Consider the following 25,426-nt stretch of genomic DNA (forward strand, 5'->3'; position numbering starts at 1 on the left):
TAAAGCTTAGGTATATGTTGCGCGATTTTTTGTACTAAAAAAATAATGCCGTTTTTGTATAGTAATGCTAAAAAAAATTTTTTAATGTCTCTTCCATTAGGGTCTACTCCTTGTTCTCCCTGTTTTTTGGTTAATATGGGCGACAGGAAACGGGAAATCTGATTTTGCAGCAAAAAGACGTTCGGCAAATGTTAGAAAAATTGGATCTTCTGGATAAAGTAGAGTAAAAGTGCTTTATTGTAATGTCCGAATCAATGTAATTTTGTTCAACGTATGGTTACTTCCAAATTTCACTTCTTATATTAATTTCTTTTAATTCATGCGGGATTTTTGGTTTGCTCATCAATTGCTCTTTTTTCAGCTCAAATAGGTAATATTAAACAAATTAATTAATTATAACAACAACAACAAAATAAGATTAACAAAATAGTCAGCTGATTTGAGGCGTTGGGCGGTTGAACTAGAGGACTTTCGGGCAATGGCATGGTAGTACATAGGGCTCGGCCCCGATCGTCTATGATCGGTGCAAACCGCGGTTTTTCATTTAAAAATCGTCAAACCGTCGGTTCGGTTTGGCCATTTTTGACAGCGGTTTGGTTTTCGGTTTGCAACTGGGCAAAACCGGTTTGAACCGCCATTAAATATTTTTCTTTGAAATTTTGCTGAAATTCCAAATCAAGTAATTATCACTAATTGTTGTAAGCGTAATGGCGGTCAGCAACTTGTTATGAATCAAATTTCCGATCACACTTGAAGGCATCGCGATCGAAAATTGGTCTTTCCGCCATCTAGCGACAAAATCTGTTACTGATTTTTTGTTCAATGCAAACCGTAAATCGGCGGTGCAAACCGTAAAACCGCGTTGCAAACCGTGTTAAACCGCGGTGTGAACCGCAGTTTACACCGCAGGTACAAACTGCGGGTACAAACCGTCAAACCGCGGTGCAATCTGTTTTAAAAAAACGGCAAACTGAACCGCACCGGTTTGTCCTTTTTAAAAAAAAAAACCGCGCGGGTCGGCCAAAATCGTGCCCGATCGTCGCGGGGCCGAGCCCTAGTAGTACACCATGGCAATTAGGGCTCGGCCCCGATCGTCGTTGATCGGGGCAAACCGCGGTTTTTCATTTAAAAATCGTCAAACCGTCGGTTCGGTTTAGCCATTTTTGACTGCGGTTCGGTTTTCGGTTTGCAACTGGGCCAAACCGGTTTGAACCGCTATTAAAAAATTTTTTTTGAAATTTTGCTAAAATTACAAATCAAGTAATTATCACTAATTGCTATGAACGTAATGGCGGTCTGAAACTTGTTTGAAATAAAATTTCCGATCAGACTTGTAAGTATCGCGATCGAAAATTGGTTCGATCTTTCCGCCATCTAGCGGCAAACTCTGTTACTGATGTATTGTCCTATGCAAACTGGAAATTCATAGTGCAAACCCTGCAAAACCGTAAAGGGATACAAATTTCGTGTCAAACCGCGGTTCAATCGGTTTGGAAAAATTGGCAAACCGAACCGCACCGGTTTGTCCTTTAAAAAAAAAAAAACCGCGCGGGTCGGCCAAAATCGTGCCCGATCGTCGCGGGGCCGAGCCCTAATGGCAATGATAAAGCATTCCATCGGTGTAATTGGGAACTTGGCGCCACTTCAAATTCCTTCAGCAGACGAATTTGGTATTTACACTTTCATGTTGACGAACTGACAGAGAAGTTGGTTGACCAATAAGATCTTGAACAGTGTCAACTTAACTCCGCCTGGCGTTCGCTTACTTTTCATTTCGATTTCTTTTGCCGTATATTCGCTTTTAATCCTTCCAGTATACCAAATGGATGCGTGGCATGGAGTAGCGTAGTGCAGCTTGTTGTAGCCATGTCAACAATTCTGCAAACAAGAAATGATTGGAGTTACAGGAAAATCGTGTGCCTTCGTTTGTCGGTGTCTTATCCTACCAATGATTTTATCGCCTTTAGTCCAACCTTGCTTGACGTCATTGGCGAATTGGAACGAAGATTTTCAGCTCAAATATTCACATTTTCCAGAAAGCTTACGGCTAGAGATGGTCAATGAAACCAAAAAAATGTTCTACTTTGGTTATGACAACTACATGAATCTTGCCTTTCCTTTGGATGAACTCAACCCTATTCTCTGCAATGGAAGAGGACCAGACTATGCTAATCCGTAAGCAACAGAATTATCTTTTTAAGTCTTTATCAAATGACTGTGTTTTGAAATTACAATGTTATACAGATCTAATATCAACATTAATGATGTCCTTGGAAATTACTCTCTTACTTTGATTGATTCATTAGACACCCTTTTGATAATGGGGAATATCTCAGAATTCAAAAAGGCAGTCAAGCTCGTCATTGAAAATGTTTCTTTTGAACAAGATTCAACCATACAAGTCTTTGAAGCTAGTATTCGGTAATATGAAGCTGATATTCTATATTATTTGATATTTATTAACTTTTTTTTTTGTGATAGACTATTGGGTGGTTTGTTGTCAGCTCATTTGTTGATTGTAGATAAATACAAATATCTTGGTGATTTGCAACTTGATGATTATGACAATGAATTGCTGGACATGGCTCATGATCTCGCAGCCAGGCTGCTTCCCGCCTTTGACAACACCAAAACAGGAATTCCTCACCCCAGAGTAAGAATGGATAATTAAAATTTTAATTACTGGAAATGTTTTGAAATAAGAATTTGTATGATTTAATAATGTAGGTTCATTTGATCAATGGTGTTCCACTAGAAGGAATCACTGAAACCTGCACAGCCGGAGCAGGAACACTCCTAGTTGAATTTGGAATATTGAGCCGCCTGATTAAAGATCCCGTTTATGAAAATTATGCTCGAAGAGCAGTCAAGTCCCTGTGGGATTTGAAAAACAAGGATACTGGTCTTCTGGGTAAAAGCATGTCTATTATTTAATCAAGCAGATTTTAAAAATTTTCATTAATTTTTTAGTTTTATAATTTTTTCTTTCTTTTTCTTACCGAACACAAGGTAACACCCTAGACATTCAAACAGGGAAATGGACAGGACAATTAAGTGGCATCGGAGCTGGCATGGATTCCTTCTACGAGTATCTCTTGAAGTCTTTCATTCTTTTTAACGAACCAGAAGATCTAGAAACATTCCAACGTAGTTATGCAACCATCAAATCCTACTTGAGAAAAGGGTATTCGTTTCTATAATAATGCATTACTATAATTTTATTAACTGATTCAATGTTCCTTTGGGTACTTCAAGTCGATCGAAGTGTAATGAAGGTGACGGCGAACACCCTATCTATGTCAATGTCGATATGAAAAGCGGGGCGACTTCTACCACTTGGATTGATGCGCTTCAGGTAAAGTGTTGTCCTTTTGCTGTATATTTTTCAAAAAAGGACGAAGGTGGAAGCTAATTTTGCAACTTACAGGCCTCCTTCGCTGGGCTACAGGTGTTGTACGGAGATGTGGAAGAAGCTATTTGTAGCCACGCTTTGTATTACGCCGTATGGAAAAAATGGGATGCAATACCCGAACGATTCAACTGGCAGCTGAAAGAACCCGATGTTTCCTTTTACCCGTTGAGGCCAGAGTTTGCCGAATCAACTTATTTATTGTACCAGGTACAAAGGCTGTTTGAATCATGTTCGAAGAGCGCTGTAGTTAACCTGCTTTTGTCAAATGAATTAGGCCACGAAGAACCCCTTTTACTTGAGAGTAGGTCAAGCAATTCTTGAAAGTCTTAACTTGTACGCTCGAGCTCCTTGCGGATACGCAACACTACACAGCGTCATCGACAAGTCACAGGAAGATCGAATGGAGAGTTTTTTTCTTAGTGAAACCTGCAAATATCTATATCTAGTAACTCATTGTAGCTTGTAGATGTGTCGTTGCAGTCTCATAGTCCTCTTTTTACACAGCTTTTCGACATTCATCATCCTATCAATATCAACGCCGAAAGATACCTGTTCACCACAGAAGGACATGTCATACCTATCACTGCCTCTCTTAGACCTTTCGACTGGAACGATGAAGAGGACGATAGCCTCACCAGAAGATTATTGCCTTCTTTCCGGCCACGGAATAGTCATGGTCATCATGTTTCTCGATCTTCCGACTCAGACGCGGTTGGCGTGCCGAAAAACAGTACCCACAGTGTCGTAAGTATAACTGATTTACCATCATATCGGATAGCTGAAGTATCTTCTTGTAAGCATCAACATTTATCTAATCCACTCGTTCTTTTTTCTGCAGTGCTCTTCGGTTTCGTTGGAGCGTGATTCCCTTCCTCTGAAACAACGCTACCTCGTTCAGTTATTCGATACAATCGGAGCTGAATTATAGGTCATGAACTGATTAAATTTTTTCTGTTTTAAAGAAAAGTGGTATTAGGTTTAGGCTTTTGGTTACCATTTTTTCTCTTGAGATCCAGCAGAGGGCCAACTATAACGTTGTTTTGTCGTGCGATAGCTTATAGAAAATATGGTCTTTTACAAAATGTTACCACTTTTTATGAACCTGTATAAAAAGCCTTTACACAGATGAAAAATACATATAAATTTATTGTTAGGCAAAATGACAAGATAACGATTGATTTCAGGTATTGCCATAAAAAATAGTTTTGCGTCGAAACTAAATGTAACTTTTACTTAAATTAATTTTTTTTTCAAGGCCCTAAGTCTCTTTGTGTTACATTACGAAGCACTACAAAGAAATATAGCAAACACAATTATCTAGAAATTTCGCGTTTTGAACTCTGCAACAGCACTCCAAGAGCAAATGGCGCTGAAATCGTCTGCTACGGAGACTCTGGGCTTCATTGATGTCGAGTACAGTCGTCAGTTATGTGATGTTAATTTCTGCTCAGTTAAGTTAGCTTTTTCTCTTAAACGATATCTTACAAGATGAGAAAGACTACTTTCACGTCGTGGGATGAGAAGCAGTGTGTTCGATCATTAATTGCTATCTGCCAGTTGGTAAAGACGAATGATTTGACTTTCGTATTGGGTAATCTCGGTCGATTGTCTGGACGCTTTTACGAACGAGCTCTTGATCCTGTTTACCAGTCTGAGTTAACAGCAACCGAAAATTTGGAACTGGAAAGGGAATTTGCAGCCCTGTGTGATTGGTTTCAAAATGGCAAAGAAAGTATCCCCAAATGTAATATGCAAATCAATGCTAAATTGCAGGTAAGTTGCAATCCAGAAATTCTTTTTGTGTTTTGCGTTTATGGAGCTATCTTCCTGTAGATCAGCATTTTGCACATAGCTCGTTATATTTTGGTGAAAACAAGTAAATTTCCGCGTGACCATCATTGGACTTGTAACGTGGTGAAATTGGCGCTGGAAACTGCCATCTGTTGCCGTGACACTAAGCTTTGGCTAGAAATGGAATGGTGTTTGAATGAAGTTGGTTTTCATCAGCAACGGTTTCCGCTGTTGGCAGAGATTCCAATAGAGCTTCGAGCACCATTCCTTTTGAATAGCTATTTGCTACCAGTACTTTGGCTACTATGGATTCATGACTGCAATATCGGTAGTGATGAAGCCTTAAACCGCTTTATTATACCTCTTGACTCAATGGAGCTAACCATCCAACAAGCGGCCCTCGTCACCAAAATATGTTTTAACATTGGACTTGACCGCTTCAATCGAGAAGAGTACGAAATCGCAGCTGTCTGGATGAAAACTTCCTATTGCTTCGGTAAGTGTGTTGTCTTTTATTCGAACATTACTAGCTAAAGCCTACATCTGACGTGTTAACTTCGTTAGCGACCAGCAAATTACCAAGGAGCGGACGTGGTCGAATATCTTCTAGCAAATCCTTGCTCTTATTTGCTATATGCCTCTACAAAACAGACCCGCTGCATTATCGTGAAAAAATTATTCATACATTAGACTCCACAGGTAATTTAAGCTAAAAGCTCCTCTAAGGATTTACGTTTAATCCCCTGAAAATCGATTACAGTACATAAATAACGTGTGTTTTGTTGTAAAAGCTGCTTAACTGATTTAACTAATGTTAAAGGTGATAGCTTAGCCTTTGCCGAGCTTCGATTTCGGACCTTTATGCAAGGCAAACCTCCTCTGCCACATGTAATTCGTTGTTCCTTGAAAATGTTTTCTATTTACATCAGCCAAGAACTCTCGCAGTTACGAGTAAACGTCTTTAAGGTATGTTTCCACAATGTTGTTGTTTACCGTGTATTACAAGGACGGCATTGACAAAGTAAATTCTCTTAGGTGTTCAATGAACTAGAGCGCAATGGGCATTCTCAAGCGATGGTAGATTTGCTCAATGCCATCCCTTGGCACACCAGCAGTAGATCAACGTTAGAAGTGAAGATAGCACAAAATCTATTGCCACACATTAAATGGATCTGTGCCGAAATTGCTCTTCGCTTCTGTATCCAAAATCATTTTCAAAGTGGCTGCTATCAGTGGTTAGAAGAACTAACATATTGGAATCCATCTGAACATGGTGATATTGGTTACTAAACGTTCAAGCATATCAATATTACTACTATTGTTACACAAATACCGCACATTTTAATTTCGTTATAGTGAATTTGGAATCTCTTACGTGCATTCTGACCCTCGGACAGACGGAAGCCATGAAGCTGAATTGTCATTACCTTGCTCTAAAATGGTTTCGTATCCTTGTCAAAATCACTTGCATTCATGGTACACTTTCAAAGTACATTTAATGCTAGCAAAAATGTTTTAATAATATTCTCAATTTGTTTAAGGTGGTCCATCTTCTGTCGTTGTCAACGCTATCCGCTATGCACTCTCGCAAAACTCTTCGCAAGGGTTATTCACTCTTACAGAGATATGCCGCGAAGTACCAAATTTCGATATCCAAATTCTCCGCTTTAAGCTGTTAGTTGCGGTTTTAAGTGGCGATTCTGGTAACGCTATCAAAACTTGTTTGGAACTTGGTAGGAATTTGGCTAGATGAATCAGCAAATAATCAATTGTAAAATTTAAGAAAGTTTATTTTGTATATTGTAGATGTTTGTTACAAGAAGGAAGAGGATCTGGAATCTGAGTTTTCGGAAGAAGGCTTGGATACCCTAGAGATGTGCGCCCTTGTTGCTTTAAAGGACGTCGGTCTGATTGAAATTGTTTTACACGTTCTTGATGCCATAATGCACGAGATACGGAAAGGGGAGATCAGGCTGCTGGTTCGCGTCATTCGGTAAATAATTAATATGCCCTTTTAAAACTTAGGTTTTCTTGTCAATCAACAAAATTCGTATCGGTGCTATTAGTTTCCATCTGAAGATCCTATTCTGCCCTACCATTAGCAATTTGGCGAAAAATGACCTAAGACTTCAACACAAGTGCATTGATAATTTGATCTCTACCCTTATAAATGCCTATCGCGAACTACGGGACAGTATAGAATCGCCTGAAGGACCACATGGTAGTTTAGCTTCAAATAACTTGTTTTCATTTTGTTTTCATAGTTATTCATAATTTGCGAACGGGTAATGTACTATTGGGGTGAAATTGGAAAAGATGGTAACGGGCTAGAGCTATGGTTTGGCAACTTAGCATGGTCTCTAGGACGGAAACTTGGTCATGTCCCAGCGTTTTCACGGCACCAGTTTTTTAAACTTTCTTACAAAATGCTCAGTTTGACTCCTGAAAAGGTACTTTTTTTTATAATAGTCAATTCCGGTCATTTAGATAACACTTAGTTAGTCCCATTAAATATACGCCAATTTTGCCGAATAACGTCATTTAATTCTAGGATGAGGAGATCAAGGAAAGAATTGTTATGTCAATTACCTTGGCAGTTGCTGCTGGGATCAACTGCATGGCTCATCAGCACTATCGAAAGATTCTGAAAATCTGTCTTGACGTTATTGGAGAATTCCCAAAAAACGGCGCTCCAAAACCCATTCAACTTCACTTTTACGAGTTCTATATTCTAGTAATGAGTTCCATCCATTTATACAAGACAAAAAATGCTAAATCCCTCCATTCTTTTCAGTGTGAACTTGAAGAAATCAATAGGATGTGGGAAATTTTGCGGCAACACGAATCAAACGAAAAAATGAAAGGCGATTCTAACTTTTTCACAGGATTAGCAGCGCTAGCTTCGAATACTAGATATCACTTCCTGCGCCAAGTTCTGCCGCCCATTGAATGCCACCAGCTTCCATCGGAGGTACTTCACCGCGAATTTAATTTGCAAGCGCAACTCACTTGCATTGCTATTCATTGCCTAAAACTGTCAAACCACATTTTGGCTAAATCAGTTCAACCCTTGCCCATTCAGGGAATGGTACAACTCTGGAAAAAGTAAATCAGTTAGCTACGCGTTATTGTAACGGTCGGTAATTAATTTTTATTTCCTGCTTCGTTTAGGATCATCGAATTCTCTTCTAATAATGTTCATTTCCAAGAAAAAAATGAGAAAGACCATTTGATTTCATGTGAAGAATATCGAGTTTTTATATCTAACAACCACCAACATGTTAATTCGTCAGAAGTAAGTTCAGTTTCAAAAGAAGAAGGACGATTCCTGTAATACCATATTTTTTTCTTCAGATTTCTTTCTTTTTTAACTATGTTTGGAATGTGACTGTTGAGACCAGAATTTTTAAAGGAGAAAAGGCGGCACAAAGGTACAACAAGGGTATTTCATGTAAAATGTTTCCTACATGTTAATTTTCCTTAAGATGGTTGGAGTTACTTAAAGATGTGAGCTTGTTCTCAGTGGAACTACAAAAGCTGAGTCGGTCTCTTCTGAAAGATTTACATTACAAGTGCAGTGATATTTGGATTTAGTTGCCCCATCTATATATATATATATAGCCTTTTGAAAAGCAAATGCTTTATAAGTAAGTTACTCCTTACATCTGCTTTATTACAACAAAATACCAATCAGAATAAATGGTCATCATCTGAGCTATCTCCATGGGTAGAGTTGTTCATTGGTGCTAATAACAAATAATGTAAATTTCAGGTAGAAATATGATCCACAACATTCTCTACCTAACGTGGGGGCCATGCTGAGATCAAGATGTGTTTTGTTAACTTGATCAGCTTGAAGTTCAGTTCCAGAAGGAAATTCAGTCAATGTGGCAGAATGAGATGTAGCCCAGTTCACAGATGCTGAATTAAGGGCATTCCTGACTTCTTGTTCCCTCTGCCTATTCATGATATCTAGTTCTTCAACCTTAGATTCAGACAATTGATTATTTTCACTTCATCTCATGTGATCCAAAAGAAGAATTTACTGACTTTCAATCTGTTAAGCTGGTCCTTTACATCCCGATATATTTTTTCAATGGAAAGAGCCTCACGTTTAAAGGCGGCCAACGCGGCTTGGAACGCAAAAAATGAATGATTTTCATCCAACAAATAATAAGACATGGTATCATTTGCTTCTTACCTTCTTTCGCAGCAAGCTGTTGCCTTTCTTTTGTCGACATTTGTGTAAAAAGCTTAGATTCGACGAACCAATAATGATAGTTTTGATAACGACGAATCCGTTGGTGAATTTGCTCCACTGCAATACGTCATATGATTTGCATTCGCATTCGAGTGTACCGCCTGCTACGAGACGAAAACAAAGTCTTCTGGCGGAGAAAAACTTAAACATGTGTAGTTGTTACTTGCTACGACAGCTGTTCTTCCACGCAAAATCCGCGCATGTTAGCTTTGTGTACATGTTATCAAAAGCGTCAAGTTAAAGCCTGGAAAGCTACGTTGTGCGGAAGTTTCTTCTGCAAAATTGGTATTAAGAAAAACATCTGTTTACATTGGTTACATAAGAACGCACATTGACATACTGTCTCTTTATAAGCCTTTCGTCTAACTGGCGAAGTCAGATATCCTTAAATTTTAATCACATTGCGTTTCCTGTGATTTAATTCGTTTTAAAATGGAAAATTTACGTCACTCCGGTATATAGTATTATATGAAACGGCGTGGACGATTCATATTTTAAATAGCTCTGTTGATTCCTTTTGTAGTTGCATTGGTGGAGCGGCCATCGCCAGACGACCTAGGCGTTCAACTGGTTGACTCAGAAAGGTCTGGAAGGAGATCTCAGAGCGACTTGGTAGAATTGGCTACTCAAATCCAGCATGCTGATAACTTTACTCGGTCCAATGTCTGCAATAAGCTTCAAGTAATTGCAGAACAAGTAAGATTTCTCCATGAACAAGCCAGAAGAATCCTTGAAGAAACTAAAGAAGCTGAGAGCTTGCATCATCTTGCATGGTAACTCAAATGGTTATGACATAACACCAGTTACCTTTCTAACAGTCTTTTTTTTTAAGTAATTTCAAAAAAATCCCTGGAAAAACATACTATCTTTATCAAAGAACTTCAGGCCAGAAATATTTCTCCATGCTATCCCCAGAGGTATCTTTTCAAGTGCTACAATTATAAAGGCAAATTTAACTTTGATTTTGTAAAATTTAGGAATGGGGTGCAAGCTGCCCCCACACTTTCTTGGGAGGCTATAGACTGGAAGCTGATATGTCCTGGACTCCAGCTGCGAAAGTTGAGAAAAAGGATAATGAGTTACGTTTAATCGATCAGATATTAGATGGTAACAAAACTTTATCAGCGGCGATTGACATGGATCGAAAGTTACCTCAAGGCCAAATAACCTTCAACTAAATCTCCAAGATGAAAATCGTCCTTTATCGACCGTTGCTATTTGAATTTGGTATGCTCAGTTTTAATTGCATACAACTCTATTACGTGCTGATATACAATTTTTAAAGAAATTTTTTATTAATGTTGAATTTCCTTAAAAGGAAATGTTGATAGCATTTGTTAAATTTTCTCAATTCCTTGTTTAGCTCATTGTATGGCTAACGAACTTCCAGGAGTTCGATAAATCTTGGTATTTGATTATGTAGCGCTCTACCACTGAAAGTCCGTATTGAATAAGGATATATTTACTATTAATATTCTAATTTAACATATTTAGGTGTATTGAAAGTCCTCAATATTATTTGCAAGACAGCAACAAAACTTTTTAAGACTAAAATGGATGGGGGATTGTTATCTTACGAAACACGAAATCTTTCCTACATCACTTTTCTTCATTACAAGTACATGCCATTGACTAGATAGTCAGCGTCACGCGTGTGTCCACCGCGCCCGCGGCGTAAGTGACGCTTTAGTGATCTGAGGCGGCAGCCAACGAGAAGAACTAGTACTGCTGTTACTGACAAACCTACGGAGAAAATTGAAAAAAGATAACCCATTAGGTCAGTAGAACGGTGAGTGTGTACATATTCATTACCTAAGGTCAGTGCCCAAGCTGCGCCGACCGTTTGGCGAGATCGTTCTGCCTTCTCTTCTTGGAAGTCAGCTTGGCTTACAATGAAATGATGAATGTGAGCGTGATTAGCGACGATTTCCGGTTTAGTGATCAAAGAGGGGGATTTGATCTTGGCTGAAATCGTGCTTTTCGGCTGAGTAATAGTGGTTGTGGTTGGTACTACAACCGTCGGTGCTACAGTCGTGAGTTCTGACAGTTTTACTACTAATGGAAAAACAACAAACGTAAAGAGGTGAATGGTTTCTTTTCTCATATTCAAAATAAACAATTTATCACCTTTCTGTTCTGGAACTGCAGGAACTTTTTCCGCAACAGGACCAGCAACGTTTACTAATGGGTGAGGGTTTTCCAACAGAATAGGAGGTACCGGTTGAATTTGACTAGGACGAGTTTCGACTGGTAGGGCTAACAAGGCATCTGGTACGTAAAGTTTTAATAGGATATGAATAGATTATCTTTATTTCAGTTATATATTTACGCTGGGGCGGGCTGCTATCTACAATGACGGCGTTGTTCCGTCCCCAATCGTGCTTGCGAACACTTGGATAGACGTTACCGCTGGCATCGTATTGAGATCGGGTATCCTTGTCATAGTAGTATGTATTATCAGCTGCACGATAATCGTTCACATTATTTATCGGACGCTCTTGCCGTTCCGTCCACGTCGATCTGTCATTATTGATTTGAGTGTAGTGAGAACTTAATCAGTTTGAAGCATACTGCAGATTATGTATACCCGTAATGACGAATGTCAGGACTGTAGTAGGGATTGACAGGTCGATCCGGTTCAACTGCATATGGCAATGCTTCTCCATTAGTACCCGTTTGATATGGGCTGCGCGATCGCTCTATAAAATTTGTCTTCAGAATGAGCAAAGAAATTGGTTAACATTTTTTATGTACCGAAGTTTCTCGTATTATCAGGTCCTGCTCTCCAGTGATTGACATCCGTATTAGGGGGCAAGTCGACTGATGCAACTTGATCTCGGTCGGTGTATCGATCGCGACCTCGACTACCTCTCCAATCTAAAGGCGGATGTTGGGCAATAACTGAATTCTGCTGTATATCGACCGGAGGAATTTTGGCGTCGATAACGGGCTGCTTCGTTACTAACGTCCTGGCAGTTGAGGTCTCCGTTGCTATTTAAAAATTTAAAATAATATGCGAATTTCAAAGATAATGCAATGTCAAGAGAGGAAAGGAGGCATGCTACATACTTGTGGCCGGACAGCCAAGTTCTGGGGCTTCGTCACTTCCGTCCGAGCACTGAATAATACCGTCGCAGGCATTGTAGATGGCGATGCACTCTCCCGTTGTGTGGCACTCGAATTGGTATCGACTACACGTTCGCACTGCGCCAATAGCATATAATGTAACGATTGTCTTTCAACACTACTGTACCGTGTGTTATAATAGGTCCGAGGCAATTTATACCTGGCTTAGCTGTTGGTGGGACTGTAGTTGTAGGGGGATTAGTAACTACAATGGTGACAATAGGCTTGATTGTTGTGACATCAGCTATTGAGATCCTGTATGTTTGTAAGGCCAGTTTTGGTTATTGAGTTATTTTCTTTCTGAATTCAGAGACTATTTTTTTTTCAATCAGTGTGTTACTTTTTGAGTTGAGTAAGCTCTTCCTCGTGAGCGTTCTCACGCCGGCGGATCACGCCGCTAGTATAATGACTGTGGGAAGTGAACTTGCATCGGAAATCCTCAGCCGGTCCGCAGTCGAAAAGATAGCAGTTCCCTCCGTCCTAATCAAATGCAAACAAATCAGTTGATTGAAAACGTAGGCGGTAGATTTAAATAGTTTCTTCTAACTGTCCTAAAATTTTTCTGACCTTTTCTTCGTAGACGGCCACGTTGCAGCCATGAAAGGAACAGCAGAGATTAAGACACCGGTCTCTGGCATCGGCACCCAAGCTAGTTTCATTCAGAAATCGAGCACCAAGAGCTCTTGAATCTTTAGTGCGGATAATGGTATTCTCGCTGATTTCACTCTGGTCGGAACAAACCCCGCTGCTTGCACTGCTGCTGCTGCTGCTACCAAAAAGAGAGCGCTCCAAGCGGCCGTCAATGTTTCCTATTCGGTCCGATCGATCGTCGCCCAAAATGGCAGGCCAATGCACAGCACTGACGGGGGCGAACTGATGAGTAAGTGAGTGGATCACATCCACAACAGCTTTTGCTTCACCACTTTGTACGAGGCAACCCAAAAACACCACAGTAAAGCCGAGAATGATGGGTGCCATTTTCACATTGGTCAATGAGAGTCCTAGCGTTTTCGTAAAATTACCGTTACTAAACGACCTGAAAACCATAGGCTTACAAGAGGGAAAATTATCACTTTCTGTGCAGTACCGGTGATCGGTTCTCAGCTGAGCTCTTTCTGCCGAAACGGGGTACGGTCGCAAGAACCTTCTGACTGCATTCTGCTCTTTCCTGTCCAAACCATTACCGAGCATATCTGCGGCTGTCATGCGCATTTCCCACCAGTTCACGCAGCCGCACCGCGACTTCCTTTCGAATGTTTCAATCCATGTTATTAATTTTTTTTCGTATTCTGAGGTTACGGTCACCGTCAATTGTTGTAGAAACATCACGAATCGTAGAAGCATTAGTACAATCTCACCCTTTCACCTGTAAATACTGTATTATAAGTGAATTGTATATTTTCGAGCTGACACATCAGTTCACCACAACCCATTTTTCTCATTGTGCAACCAACAAAGGATTTATAGCCATTCGGTCTCACCAGGTATGATTTCTTAAATAAATACCTGTTTGCTTTTATTCCTCAACTCCAAAAATTACTAAGTTTCTCTGATCGTCAAGTATTGACGAAAAGTGGAATGATAATGATGCTAAATATTTTTATTTCCTCTTTATCTCAATTCTCAACTTCTCAAGCATGCATGAAGCCAACACCTTCACATGTTAGTGGGTTTTGGTGTTTTTAGCGCCTCCTACCGTGTGATCTCTAAAACTTCGTTCCGACGTCTACGTAAAAAAGAGCATTCTGTTCACTTCTTGTTTGGCCAAGCTCTGTAGCTGACACAACAGTGCTTAAAATTTTAGAACTCACGAACTCGGTCTGTGCAAAGACAAGCGTGCGTCTCCTGTTTCAACCGGTCTAGGTATTCTATTTCAGTACTTCATATTTCCTGTTCAAAATCGTCTATTATATTCGTCGCTGAAAGTATTGTATGGCAGTTTTGGGTGTTAGCTGTGAATAGAGGATTACGAATAATTGTTGGCCTTGAAAAAGTGTAATTAGTGATGAAGTTAGCCGTTATAATTTCTTTGGATAACTAAAAATTAACAACTAGTTTCTTAATCTTCTTCCATTCCAGTGTGGTAATGGATCATGGGTTATCATCCAACGGATATTCTCCTGTACCACGCATGGATAATCCTTTGAGTACACGTGTAATTGCTGCAGCATCTCAGAGTTCACCAAACAATTCAGATAAAAATAGTCCAAACAGAGGTAGTCTTCATGTAGGATTTTCTGAAGAAAAGGGAGAAGTAAAAGAAAAAAGGGAACGTTTCCTAACTGCCAAATATGGAGTATATGTCACCATCTTTTTTTGAATCACAAAAAAATCAATTTATCATTCCTTTCCTTTTGTTTAGGCACATCAGATGGCTCTCATAAGAAAACGATTGGCAGTGGAAATGTGGATTTATGAGCAATTGAATGAACTGCATGGGTGCACTGTAAGCTCAATTTTTTACTTACAAATTTGAATGGGTGACCGTGATTATCTATGTTATAAGCTGCTACATATTTTGTTATTAGCTTAGTCTAATTATTATTTATTTGTATGGTAGGATGACTCTCAAAGCCACGATGTCGATCTTGATTTAGACGATTTGCTTGATATGGAAGATGACAGTGAACGTCGCACGTACTTGCAGGTTTCGTGATACGATATACCATATTTATTAGGTAATAATACACATTTTCTTTATATAGAAGCTATTGTCCAACGCCAAAAGCCCACCCGAAGCTGTCGATGTAAGTACCTTTTAATTAAAATCAGGTTCCCCTTCAAACTTCTCGATTTAATGCACTGTCGTCTGCGACATGTGTTACGTGAGCATAATTATAGACCGGTATTTTAAACTGTTATTTGCTTTGCGCCAGCCTTCCTTGTAGTATTTTGTACGACCTTGTCAAACGTCGAATCCTTATCTCAATTTTCTGTGACTAGAGTCTTACGTTTTTCGAGCTGCTAACATTACGAATCTTATCCGTATTATTGATTGCTCAGGGGATTGTAGAAGATAAGCGAATCCGTTCAAATGCGTTTTTCAACTTATCATTCGATTTCTATTCTCTTTATTGTAGACATTTGTCAGCGAGTTGCTGAACCGGACTAAAGTTTTGTGACGACGAGGAAGGAAAAAAACGCCCCATTGTGGTGAAAATTAAAAATAATAATAATAAAAAAATAGCAACGACCAACGAAATGACATGCGTCATTCTCATAGACCTATTATGCAAATGAATATTATTTGAAATATTCACACATCGTTTCTCCACATAGACATCATGAAGCTCGTAATACAACTTTTTTATGTAAAGGAACTTCCAAATAATCGAGAAAAAAGAAACCCCAAATATTCAGCAATTTGAATGCGCACATCCTGTGGATTAGCTGTATCGGTACGAGATCTCCCTTTCCCTTCCGTCGGATGTAGTTTTATTTTATTTTTTATTTTTTTCTTCTCCATCTATTGTTTCCACTTTTTTTATGCATCAATATGTAATTTCTGATCCGTTACCCTCTTCCGCGTAGCTCCTCGAGATTTCTGTACGGGTAGCTAAAGCCTCTCTGAGCTGACCAGTTTGAGCGTAGCTATTTTTATTACTATTATTTTTTAGTCTACGATCATCCAGGCCGCAAACTCCTTAACGAGCTAGTGTATTTCTCGAAATGATAAAGTGTTTGTGGAGAAGTAATACATATTTGCTGATCTTCAACGAAAGGATACATCGAATCACTGGCAGAGGACCATAATCTCGTGAAGTGGTTTTCGCTTGAAATCGGGCACTGTAGCTTCAACTTTTGGATATCCAACAGGAAGCAATAAAAGCAGTTTCTCGTTCACGGGACGATTCAGTAGGACCCGAATACCTGGTCCACAATTGAGCGGTGTTGTCGTAACTGTCACCAATCCTGCTTCCTGTAATGGAGATCCACAACTATTCCTTTTTTTTGTACCTGTGCATTCACTAAGTACCCAAATACCTGAATAGCAGCCAATAAAAAACCGGTAGCTATTGAAACGCTGATTTCATTGTAGTAATGAACTTTCTTTTGTCCGTTTGGTTTGTAACCGTGAACCTGTTTAAAGATTAATATCAACCATGGAGCCTCGGTCAGATATTCTTTCACCCAGGTTGTTCCAACCGGTTGCAAATCCTGCACCCAGACATCGCCTGTGTTTGAAATCCAATCTTAGACCTTGCAAGCGAATCTGCCATAATTGTATGCAATCGAAGCATACCCATCCGCTGCTGGTAATTAATCTCCTCCTCAGTCTCAATGATTTGCCTAATTTGTTGTTTTATTTCTGGGTTGCCGACCACAACGAAAGTCCATGGTTCTGTGTGAGCCCCACTTGGTGATGTGCCTGTGGAACGTATTCAAATCATGTGGTTTATATGTCAATCAAACAATTTATATACCACCAGTTTTGATGATGTTCTCAATTACTTCCAAAGCAACCGGGTCTGAGCTAATGTAGCGGACGGATCGACGCTGATTCATTCGACAGTAGAATGCTTCAGATTGTTTAACAGAATCAACTTCACTTGGTTTCTTATACGTGAACAAAATTTGTTTGACGTCTTCGATGTCGGCAGTCTGATGATCTTCGTCCATTTGTTCGTTTTCATTTTCAATTGATAATTGTCCTTTTGCCTGCTTAATCTTTTCTGCAGTTGATTTCCTCCAGGAGTTTTGGTTTTTGTTTGCCGTCTGCTTGCTGGTTTGATGAAGTTGTCCCAACGCAACTCCTGCCGCTAAACTGACACCAATCAACCCGACAGTTCGCCAGTTGTTAACAAGAAACGGTAAATAATTCTCCATGATAATGTTGCGTGGCTATGTTTCCTCTACGTTGAACAGTTTGTTGGCTTAAGATGTAACCAGGAAGCAACCACTTTTTGAGCTTTAACACCGTGAAAAAGTAAAAAAACAAAAAAACAAAAGGAAAAAAAAAACGTTAATGATGGTGAGTGCTGCGCAGAAGTTGTTTCGTGCGCGCACACCACACGCTCGGAAGACCCGTTTGACCTTGGTGATGAGCTGAGCAAAGTGGAAAGATAACTCCATGCAGCAATGTCAGAGTAAAAGCAAGTATGTTTGAGGAAAGAACACTCCGGGAAGGATGGAAACAAGCGGGTCTGCCAGATCTACTGTTTACGGTTTTGGAGTGTAACGTAAACTGTTTGTGTGTTCCTTCTTTAGTCATCCTCATCAGAAGACTGCCGCGGTCATCGACCCTCATGTCCAAGGTTAAGGCGTTATGCGATGGTGGGAAAGGAAAGACGTACTGTTTTATTTTTTATTTTACTTTTTGCTTTTTTGTTCGTTTTCTTCTGGGGAACGTATGTATTTCAGGTTTCTACTTTGTTCTCTTGACACTAGTCGGAGCGTTCTCGAAAGCATTTCAAACTTCTTTAACTCATTCACACGTTTTTCCTGTTTTTACGTTTTAAAGAGCATGTTCCCGATGGAGAAAATTGATTACAGTGCTTGACGGTGACTTGGCTGGATTTCCATATTTCTTTAGAACAAAGTTCATTGTACAAACATGTTGAGGGCAGGTCCTGAGCTTTTCATAACACAAAAACTTGTAAAGTACCCTACGGCAAAACAGCTAAAAACAGGATGACATACGATAATGGATTGATCTTTTCTAGAAAACACTTTATAAGATCCTAATCGAAGAAACGATTGAATCTTTCGTGATATCATATAGACCAGATATGGTATCTTGTACAGAAAGAAAGTACACAAAATTCAGAAAAATTAAGCAACCTGTATAGATTTTCCTATACGTTTGTTGAATCGTGTTCACTATTTGTCTATGTCTTGGGCGACTTAGTGATTCACCTGATTAAAACTGAAAAAGGAAGAATTGCATCTAGAAAACCAGTTGACAAGTAAAACAAAAAAGTATATGACCTCGGTATGTGTCTGCAATGCGTAATTATAAGTTTCGAACACTTGTTCTAACCTATTAAGTTTCTTTTCGAAATATCCAAACTTGAAGAACTTAACTATAAAGTAATGGGTAACTATAATTTACCAACAGACGAAAATTAAAAAGTGTGGTACCAATCAACTGAGAAAGGGTAGTCAATAGTGGCACTTAACATGTCACTTTACCTTCCTTACCTTTCCTTGCCTTCGATACGATATATTTTTTTAGAAATATATTAGGTCTCCCCGAAATGGTAATCACGCCGTCGACTGTCGCATAATCGACATGAAAGATGGGACTAATGGCAGGAATGTGCAAAAATGTGTAACAACCTCTAGAACAATAAGTAAATCACCTGTACGAGAGTTTCTCGGTTATTTCCGACAAACTTGTCTCACCAATAAAAGTTTTTTGCGTTTACACATACGTATTTTTGTTGGTTCCTTACTCTCTGCAGTGTGCTTAGTTTTGGATGCTGTTTACGAAAACCCTCTACGTTCTTCAAACTTCAAATTTGGGATTTTCAGGTTTTTCTCGTCCTCAAACGTACCAGATAAGAAGGCAAGATATATCTATCGTCTTTCCGACCACCATTCTTTCGTGTTAGATTTAAATAGTATTAAAGGTAATGAAACAGTTACAGTATTGTATCGTGATACTTTTTAAATGTCTTATCACTATTTAATCCAATTGATAGTTTCCCGCCCAAAGTTATTGTTGTGAGTAGAACCATACTAACGTGGGTTGTCGTTTTCTTTTGAAAAACAACAATGGACCTCATTGTTGGCTACATAACCGCTGATGCAAGTATTAAAGAAATTTTGTTGCAGGATTACCAAAGCAAGGAAGAATACTTTTTCACTACTTTCATAAAACTTGCTTGCTCAGCGTTTAACGGTAAATAAAATATTGTTGCTGCATAATGCATTAATTTTATTGAGTAATTAACACAATAGATCTCCTGAAACAAAATTTTCAAACAAAACAGGAGAACCTGATTCTTATCAAGGAGAAGAAGCAAGAAGAAGAAGAATACAAAAAGCTTAAGAAAGAACTAACAGATTTGACAAGAAATAAGTAAATAGCACATGAACGAATCACATCAGTTCGGTTAATTGATTTTACTTGCAATTTTTTTATTTTATAGACAGGAAAAACCTGAGAAATGTCAGAGATGTGTTACACAAGAAAAAGATCGCCGTGAATTTGAACAAAAGTATACCAAACTGGAAAAGCAGTTAAAAAAATGTGGTATGCTTGTAAATGTAACTTTCTTTCTTGGCCACATTGTAATTTTTTGCCAACACAGCATTTATTATAAATTCTTCTCTGGATGGAGATGGCAAAGTCCTTGGTCGCGTCCGTGATATTGTCTCACAATCTGTTGTAGAAAACAACAATCCCCAAGATTACGACAATGGTGTTATCTCACGGACGCAAGAAAGACTTTCTACTTGTGATTACCCTGTGGATATGAAACCTGTGTGGTCTTTGGATGACGATGATACTAGCATTCTTGCTCCTTCGTCTCCCGAGGGGAATGACGTGGAAACGCAGCGTTTTGGTGGTCCTGGAGAAGATGTTGTCGTTTGCATCCCCGAAACGGTACCCTTCGACCATCCTAAACAAGGAACCACTACGCAAAAGTTCTTTAAGGGCAAAGACTATGCGCTAAGCCCAATAATGTACAAAAAATCTTCTTCAAAACTGGGTGTTAGTAGGGCAGTTTCACCGATCAATGTCCAAGCAATTACTCCCAAAAAACAACCGAAAATCAATGGAGAAGCATCTCTAGATGACTCAATCTACAGTCCACCGATTTTAACGGACTTTGGCTTACCTTCTCGTCCCTCTGCTTTTCTCAACCCCACCAACCAACGTGTTGAAGAAACATGTAAAAAAACAAAAAGTTCTCGTCGATTAGCGACTGAATCGAAGAAATGTGTTCAGCCTCCTGTGACAGAACAGCAGCAACGAACTCCAACTAGCCAGAGACATAAATCGCTAAAGCAGACAAAGCTAACTTTGGGTAGGTTGGCCAATGATGTATCTCCAGAACTAGCTATTGCTGCTACTGTCAAAACTCGGATGCCTACCAAAACCATCAGAGTCAGTCCACCGTAAGATTTATCTTTCACTTACATTTTATTGTTATTTCGTTTATAATTTCTGTTTAATTGATTTAGAGCAAATACTGAAAATAAGCGAAGGCGTGCAGGAAAAGACCCAGAAAACTGGGATTGCAAGGAGTGTTATAAGGTATGTTACTATACCCAACGTATCCTGTTTGTGTATCAAAGCATCTCCTTTAATCGTAACCATTTTTTTTTTTTTTTTTTTCTAAATTGAAGTTGTTTCAAAAAGCTGTGGCAGCAAAGAAGATCGATGTGCGTAAAATGCCGGTTGCGATGAACTTCTGTGACGCCCATTTCAACCGCTATAGTTATTACCTCAATACACCTCCAAATTTTTGGGATTGCGGTATCGGCAAGCCTCCGCGCAACGGCCATCTTCATCCATTGGATGCTTCTGCGGCAGAGGACGACGACGACTTCATGTGATGATGACGTAACTTTTTGTGATTTTTACTTTATACCTATTTTTTTTTTCGCTTTTGGTTCGCACGTACGGATATTTTTCTTTCTTTCACCGCGAGCCAAAGCATCCTCCGTGATCATTCGTTAGAAATAAAATTTTCTATTTTCTGCTCATTAGAATTCAAAATCGTTGTAACGCTAGCCTTGAAAATCGGGTATTTATAGTAAATTTTGCGTTTCAATTAGGAAAAATTTAAAATCCTGATCGTGAGAATATGTCTAATTCAAGCGAATTAATTTGGTGCTATACAAACAGTGTTTGACATGAATAATTAATCTGTTTGTACGGCTACGAAATCCTTTAGCAACGTCAATGTTTGTCCACAACATGGGGAGATTTGAAAATGCAAGTTGCCACGAACAGAGGAGTGGTTGAATGGCGAGGAGTTAACAAAACATAACAAGGGAGGTTGGCCTAAAACGTACCCAATACTAGGGATCCCCTTCCCTAGTTGAATATAAAAGATGTCGCCAAAGGGGGAAGGGTGGGAGAACGACGGAAACTAGGAAGGGGAAACAATTTGTCGCCGAGTCCTTTACAACACGCGACTCGTTCACTAGTGGCACGCGACCGCGATGAACGTTAAGGGGTTGGGAAAGGGCGTTCCGACCGCTTGCAGTTGACAGTTTCGTGAACGAGCGGAGTGGGATTTTTTTTTCTGGAATCCACTGAGCCTACTATCAAAGCGCAGACACACCCAATTGAGATTTCACGGTGGTGTAGTGTTTGTAAATACTGGTTTCGCGGTTCCCATCTCGCGTACTGTATCCAAATTGTTGGCATCGGTCGTCCGTCGAATTAGTTCCGGTTGCGTTGTCAACACAGAAAATATTCGCCTTTGGTATGGGAAACAGTAGTTAAATCTGTTGATGATGTTTGGAACGATGGTATAGTCACCAATGACTCGCGATCGTTACTTTTCGTAATGCGATTGAATATTAGTGAATGATCTGCAACTTATAAAATTTAGCTTTGAAAAAAAATTTTCAAAACTTTTTCGTAACCCTATAGATGCTCTTCTTAACCTTCTTCGTTTTAACGGTACTGTTAGGGCCATCGACTGTTCGAATCTACTCTTTTGTCACTAGTATACTGACAATTAATTCGTGGCAAAACATTCGTGTGTGTCAACTGCGAATGTGCTATATAAGTTTGTTATTGTTTTCTGTATTATCGGATCTGTCATGACGTAAATTTTGATGACGGTGAGATTCTACAACAATTTGCACGTAAAGGCAGAATGATGAGTCCGTGTCGAATGAACCGTAAAAACATCTGAATTGATAGACGTCCCCCTCTCCATCCCCACCCCCCTTCCAGTATCCTCCTCTTATCACCCTAGTGAATAAGCTTATTCGCGCGGATGTGTGTATACACAGTTAGGAAACAAACTGACTGTTCCGGAGTGGTAGTGGGCGTCGCCTTGATCGGACGGCGCCCGGAGCTACCGCCCCTTCACACGCCGTACGCGCATTTAGCACGTCATGTAACCCGCAATTTTCCCACTGTCAAACAAATGGATCAGCCGAAAAACATTACGATTAACTTTTTTTTCTTGTAAATTTACCGATGTTGGACAAAAGCAATGCCTTTCCGCCGTACTGTTAATGCAATCTTCTATGCAAATAGTATTGCTATTCTTGCGAAATGAATTTTATGCATCGACAAAAAGGTACTAAAATTTTGTTTAACTAAATATTTGCGTCCAAGCAATTGCTGTAAATATTTGATAAGTTTGGCTTTCCGTTTGAAATGCCAAGAGAAACTGCTTTTCTGCAAAAATGCAATCGGCTTCATTTGCTTGTTTTACATGTTATTTGTGTGATGCAACAGATCCTGTGCCGTACAGTATTGGCAGTAGCTTTAAACAAGATGTTTCTCTAGTTAAATATGATTTCCAAATTCTAACTAAAATATTTGAATTCTTTACAAGATTGGAATTTCGCTTGTAAGAGTCCGCTAATTTTGCATTTTACAAAACGAACGTTAGATTCAAATCCATAGAAACCCTATTGAATTTAAACATCAAGTTTGCGATTATAGCGTCGAATTTAAATCCATACCAAATTAAATACGTATATTATGGGCAAATTAGAACTGATTTATCGTATGAGACCTAAAATTACGCTAAAAAGGTTGACAGTCAATCCATAACATTGATAGGAAGGGGCCTACAAGGTCCATGATAAACTGCGTGTAGAGGGCGGAGTTTAGGTTGGTGTCCTGTGAGAACGAGACCGGATCGTGGAACTGGAAGAGGATTGGTGGAAGAGAACTCATGGATGGAATAGGTCATATGTTCCCGACGTGGAGCGCACCCTCCTTCTTTCCTTTCTTATTTGTGGAGCGTCGTTCGTGAATCGTGAGAACGATGGCAATAAGAAACGTGTCAGATGCAGACTAGGGTAGGGAACAGCGAAAAGGAAAAAAAAAGAAAAAGAGGCATTGAGGGCCAAACTCCTGTGATTGGTCCAGCTGCCGAAGACGAGCGCTGAAATCCCCTTATATAATACGCACTGCTTCCATCACATCCAGCAGCCAGATGATCTGAGCACTACAGCTGGTCGACATCTTCTTCTGTCAGTCGAGCTTTACTTCCCCACCCAAGTTGTTTTGTAGCACCTCTTGCTGCTCCTGATAACTCATTCCCGCCTGTTCGAAATCACATACACAGAGAAAAAAAAATCGAAGATAGAGAAGTAAGAACATATATGCTAGTTCAAGTACCGAGTCTAGTGGCTGATCCATCACCGGAGGAACGATTGAATCAAGAAATCAAAGTTCTAAAGAAAGCAGCAGCAGCCATGGCCGGCAACTCTTCAAGAGCAGCTGACGATCAAGTCCACTTATTTTCAGAAGCTTCCTCAGCACCGGTTCAGTCCGCTTTGTCGACACCATCGTTTCAACATCAGCACCATCACGACTACCGTTTACTGGATCATCCAGTCAATTTTGACCCGGTTGTGGGATCGTCTTCTTCTTTTTATCACTACGGAGCCATGAATCCCATCACTGCATCCGCGTCAGCCGCAGAGCAACATCAGGATAACACGTTGATTCCCGCTGTTGGAATGGATGGATCTGAACAATATTATTACGGTATTTTTGGGGAAACAAAAACTTGTTACTTTTTCTTTTGAAATATTGTGAGCTGTATGCATTTCAGGTTACCAAGGTGACGAGGCAGGTGATTCCGGTAACGAAGAAGGGTACTACGCCAACAGCCCGTATCGTGTTCAGCGTTTTGCGGCCAACATCCGCGAACGGAAGCGTATGCTCAGGTAATTGACATTTAGGCCCGGATTCCGTACGATGGAAATCATTGTTGAATTGAAGGTTCTTTCGATGTGACAGCATCAACTCGGCCTTCGACGAGCTTCGCATCCACGTCCCAACGTTTCCTTACGAAAAACGGCTTTCGAAAATCGACACTCTACGGCTGGCCATAGCCTACATCGCTCTGCTCAAGGATGTCATCAAGTCGGACCAGGATCCACTCACTTTTGTTGAAAAGTGTATGCGGGGAGAGATCAAACCCGAAAGAGGAGCCGAGTGGAATACTAGCGGTAAGTTCTCTTTCACACAGTGAAACCGTGTTGTTACAACCTGGGTTTGTTACAAAACTACATTTAAAAAAACTAGATTTGACTGCAAGACTGTCTTGGATCAAATGGGAGAATTTAGGTGTTCGTCCAGGACGCAGGATTGCTCTAGCTGCGTTAGCGACGGTTTCGGTCGCCCAAGATAATCCTTATTAATCTGAATGTCACCATCATTTAGAAATGTTTTACACTATACTTCAATCAATTACTACGTCAGTCTCCCTAGTCACTTGTGAACAAAGAAAGTTCTCCATTTCAGCATTTTCTGCCGGAAATCGTTGATCTCTCTTGTATCATACAGATGTAACCGATACGCTGTTATTTACTTGTTACCGCGTACTTGATGTATAAACTTAATGGATATCCAATTCAAATAAAAGTTTTCCGTATGTTTCAATGTAAGTAAAGCAAAAGTTCCTGCTTGCAAATTTAACTTCACGGTACCTTGTAGCTTATTCGACGTGATTTTTAAATATTGATTTCATTGAAAGGTCTTACTTGCGCCTATTTCAAGAGGCTTGTTATAATTCAATTTCGCTTAAATGTCAAACCCATGCGTAACAAATGGCGCTTGCGCCCCTTTAACGAATAATCGTTCCTTATTAAAACTCAAAACATTGTCTATGAAGATCGCACGTGTAAAAGAATAGTTTTTTTTTACTTTTAAGGGTTTTTATGGCTCTAGGGCA

At 39.7% G+C, this 25,426-nt stretch overlaps 9 protein-coding genes across 15 annotated transcripts; 6 read left to right on the top strand and 3 right to left on the bottom strand.

Moving 5' to 3' along the window:
• Positions 1 to 1,672: 1,672 nt before the first annotated feature.
• On the top strand, positions 1,673 to 4,578 carry LOC130689068 (ER degradation-enhancing alpha-mannosidase-like protein 1). The gene is made up of 10 exons (XM_057512094.2): positions 1,673 to 2,175; positions 2,245 to 2,421; positions 2,482 to 2,653; positions 2,728 to 2,911; positions 3,010 to 3,184; positions 3,256 to 3,355; positions 3,428 to 3,619; positions 3,687 to 3,857; positions 3,917 to 4,156; positions 4,251 to 4,578. Exons 1-10 carry the CDS (start codon positions 1,892 to 1,894, stop codon positions 4,338 to 4,340), a joined length of 1,785 nt encoding a protein of 594 aa, XP_057368077.1. The 5' UTR covers positions 1,673 to 1,891; the 3' UTR covers positions 4,341 to 4,578.
• Positions 4,579 to 4,817: 239 nt separating this feature from the next.
• Positions 4,818 to 8,807, top strand: LOC130688955 (uncharacterized). The gene is made up of 15 exons (XM_057511978.2): positions 4,818 to 5,185; positions 5,246 to 5,699; positions 5,768 to 5,902; positions 6,024 to 6,169; positions 6,239 to 6,476; positions 6,560 to 6,679; positions 6,745 to 6,936; positions 7,010 to 7,196; positions 7,270 to 7,424; positions 7,520 to 7,653; positions 7,755 to 7,937; positions 7,998 to 8,308; positions 8,375 to 8,498; positions 8,558 to 8,634; positions 8,689 to 8,807. Exons 1-15 carry the CDS (start codon positions 4,901 to 4,903, stop codon positions 8,795 to 8,797), a joined length of 2,850 nt encoding a protein of 949 aa, XP_057367961.1. The 5' UTR covers positions 4,818 to 4,900; the 3' UTR covers positions 8,798 to 8,807.
• LOC130689372 (uncharacterized) lies at positions 8,692 to 9,581 on the bottom strand. Of its 2 annotated transcripts, none has more exons than XM_057512336.2 (5): positions 9,405 to 9,581; positions 9,254 to 9,336; positions 9,005 to 9,188; positions 8,891 to 8,949; positions 8,692 to 8,825 (listed from the first exon to the last, which is right to left on the bottom strand). In XM_057512336.2, exons 1-4 carry the CDS (start codon positions 9,442 to 9,444, stop codon positions 8,894 to 8,896), a joined length of 363 nt encoding a protein of 120 aa, XP_057368319.1. In that variant the 5' UTR covers positions 9,445 to 9,581; the 3' UTR covers positions 8,692 to 8,825; positions 8,891 to 8,893. The 2 variants fall into 2 exon arrangements, with proteins under 2 accessions (XP_057368319.1, XP_057368327.1); XM_057512344.2 differs by having other exon boundaries at positions 8,714 to 8,806; positions 8,867 to 8,949.
• A 177-nt stretch (positions 9,582 to 9,758) lies between these two features.
• LOC130689262 (uncharacterized protein C1orf50 homolog) lies at positions 9,759 to 10,752 on the top strand. Its single transcript, XM_057512289.2, has 4 exons — positions 9,759 to 9,918; positions 9,988 to 10,237; positions 10,297 to 10,381; positions 10,442 to 10,752. Exons 1-4 carry the CDS (start codon positions 9,897 to 9,899, stop codon positions 10,640 to 10,642), a joined length of 558 nt encoding a protein of 185 aa, XP_057368272.1. The 5' UTR covers positions 9,759 to 9,896; the 3' UTR covers positions 10,643 to 10,752.
• Positions 10,753 to 10,938: 186 nt separating this feature from the next.
• On the bottom strand, positions 10,939 to 13,724 carry LOC130689036 (uncharacterized). 3 transcript variants are annotated; one of them, XM_057512072.1, is made up of 11 exons: positions 13,664 to 13,724; positions 13,158 to 13,591; positions 12,931 to 13,070; positions 12,751 to 12,845; positions 12,534 to 12,668; positions 12,219 to 12,455; positions 12,052 to 12,163; positions 11,794 to 11,984; positions 11,592 to 11,732; positions 11,277 to 11,519; positions 10,939 to 11,207 (listed from the first exon to the last, which is right to left on the bottom strand). In XM_057512072.1, exons 2-11 carry the CDS (start codon positions 13,566 to 13,568, stop codon positions 11,077 to 11,079), a joined length of 1,836 nt encoding a protein of 611 aa, XP_057368055.1. In that variant the 5' UTR covers positions 13,569 to 13,591; positions 13,664 to 13,724; the 3' UTR covers positions 10,939 to 11,076. The 3 variants fall into 3 exon arrangements, with proteins under 3 accessions (XP_057368055.1, XP_057368047.1, XP_057368040.1); XM_057512064.1 differs by having other exon boundaries at positions 11,277 to 11,516; positions 13,158 to 13,724; XM_057512057.1 differs by having other exon boundaries at positions 13,158 to 13,724.
• Positions 13,725 to 14,291: 567 nt separating this feature from the next.
• LOC130689292 (protein phosphatase 1 regulatory subunit 14C-like) lies at positions 14,292 to 15,797 on the top strand. Its single transcript, XM_057512296.1, has 6 exons — positions 14,292 to 14,453; positions 14,670 to 14,886; positions 14,953 to 15,036; positions 15,151 to 15,237; positions 15,296 to 15,337; positions 15,671 to 15,797. The coding sequence occupies exons 2-6, from the start codon at positions 14,677 to 14,679 to the stop codon at positions 15,710 to 15,712; spliced, it is 465 nt and encodes a 154-aa protein (XP_057368279.1). The 5' UTR covers positions 14,292 to 14,453; positions 14,670 to 14,676; the 3' UTR covers positions 15,713 to 15,797.
• A 434-nt stretch (positions 15,798 to 16,231) lies between these two features.
• On the bottom strand, positions 16,232 to 17,828 carry LOC130689202 (iodotyrosine deiodinase-like). 2 transcript variants are annotated; one of them, XM_057512243.2, is made up of 4 exons: positions 17,018 to 17,828; positions 16,834 to 16,959; positions 16,575 to 16,765; positions 16,232 to 16,509 (listed from the first exon to the last, which is right to left on the bottom strand). In XM_057512243.2, the coding sequence occupies exons 1-4, from the start codon at positions 17,415 to 17,417 to the stop codon at positions 16,324 to 16,326; spliced, it is 903 nt and encodes a 300-aa protein (XP_057368226.1). In that variant the 5' UTR covers positions 17,418 to 17,828; the 3' UTR covers positions 16,232 to 16,323. The 2 variants fall into 2 exon arrangements, with proteins under 2 accessions (XP_057368226.1, XP_057368217.1); XM_057512234.2 differs by having other exon boundaries at positions 17,015 to 17,779.
• A 1,223-nt stretch (positions 17,829 to 19,051) lies between these two features.
• LOC130689115 (uncharacterized) lies at positions 19,052 to 24,119 on the top strand. Of its 2 annotated transcripts, XM_059496377.1 has the most exons (8): positions 19,052 to 19,162; positions 19,235 to 19,434; positions 19,494 to 19,614; positions 19,685 to 19,788; positions 19,847 to 20,657; positions 20,724 to 20,796; positions 20,889 to 21,105; positions 23,992 to 24,119. In XM_059496377.1, the coding sequence occupies exons 2-7, from the start codon at positions 19,308 to 19,310 to the stop codon at positions 21,096 to 21,098; spliced, it is 1,446 nt and encodes a 481-aa protein (XP_059352360.1). In that variant the 5' UTR covers positions 19,052 to 19,162; positions 19,235 to 19,307; the 3' UTR covers positions 21,099 to 21,105; positions 23,992 to 24,119. The 2 variants fall into 2 exon arrangements, with proteins under 2 accessions (XP_059352360.1, XP_057368113.1); XM_057512130.2 differs by lacking the exon at positions 23,992 to 24,119 and having other exon boundaries at positions 19,053 to 19,162; positions 20,889 to 21,248.
• On the top strand, positions 23,833 to 25,134 carry LOC130689216 (uncharacterized). 2 transcript variants are annotated; one of them, XM_057512254.2, is made up of 4 exons: positions 23,833 to 24,234; positions 24,302 to 24,416; positions 24,472 to 24,701; positions 24,778 to 25,134. In XM_057512254.2, the coding sequence occupies exons 1-4, from the start codon at positions 23,847 to 23,849 to the stop codon at positions 24,891 to 24,893; spliced, it is 849 nt and encodes a 282-aa protein (XP_057368237.1). In that variant the 5' UTR covers positions 23,833 to 23,846; the 3' UTR covers positions 24,894 to 25,134. The 2 variants fall into 2 exon arrangements, with proteins under 2 accessions (XP_057368237.1, XP_057368253.1); XM_057512270.2 differs by having other exon boundaries at positions 24,490 to 24,701.
• Positions 25,135 to 25,426: the final 292 nt, after the last annotated feature.

This window comes from Daphnia carinata, chromosome 7 (genome assembly GCF_022539665.2).
Source record: "Daphnia carinata strain CSIRO-1 chromosome 7, CSIRO_AGI_Dcar_HiC_V3, whole genome shotgun sequence".
NCBI lineage: Eukaryota > Metazoa > Arthropoda > Branchiopoda > Diplostraca > Daphniidae > Daphnia > Daphnia carinata.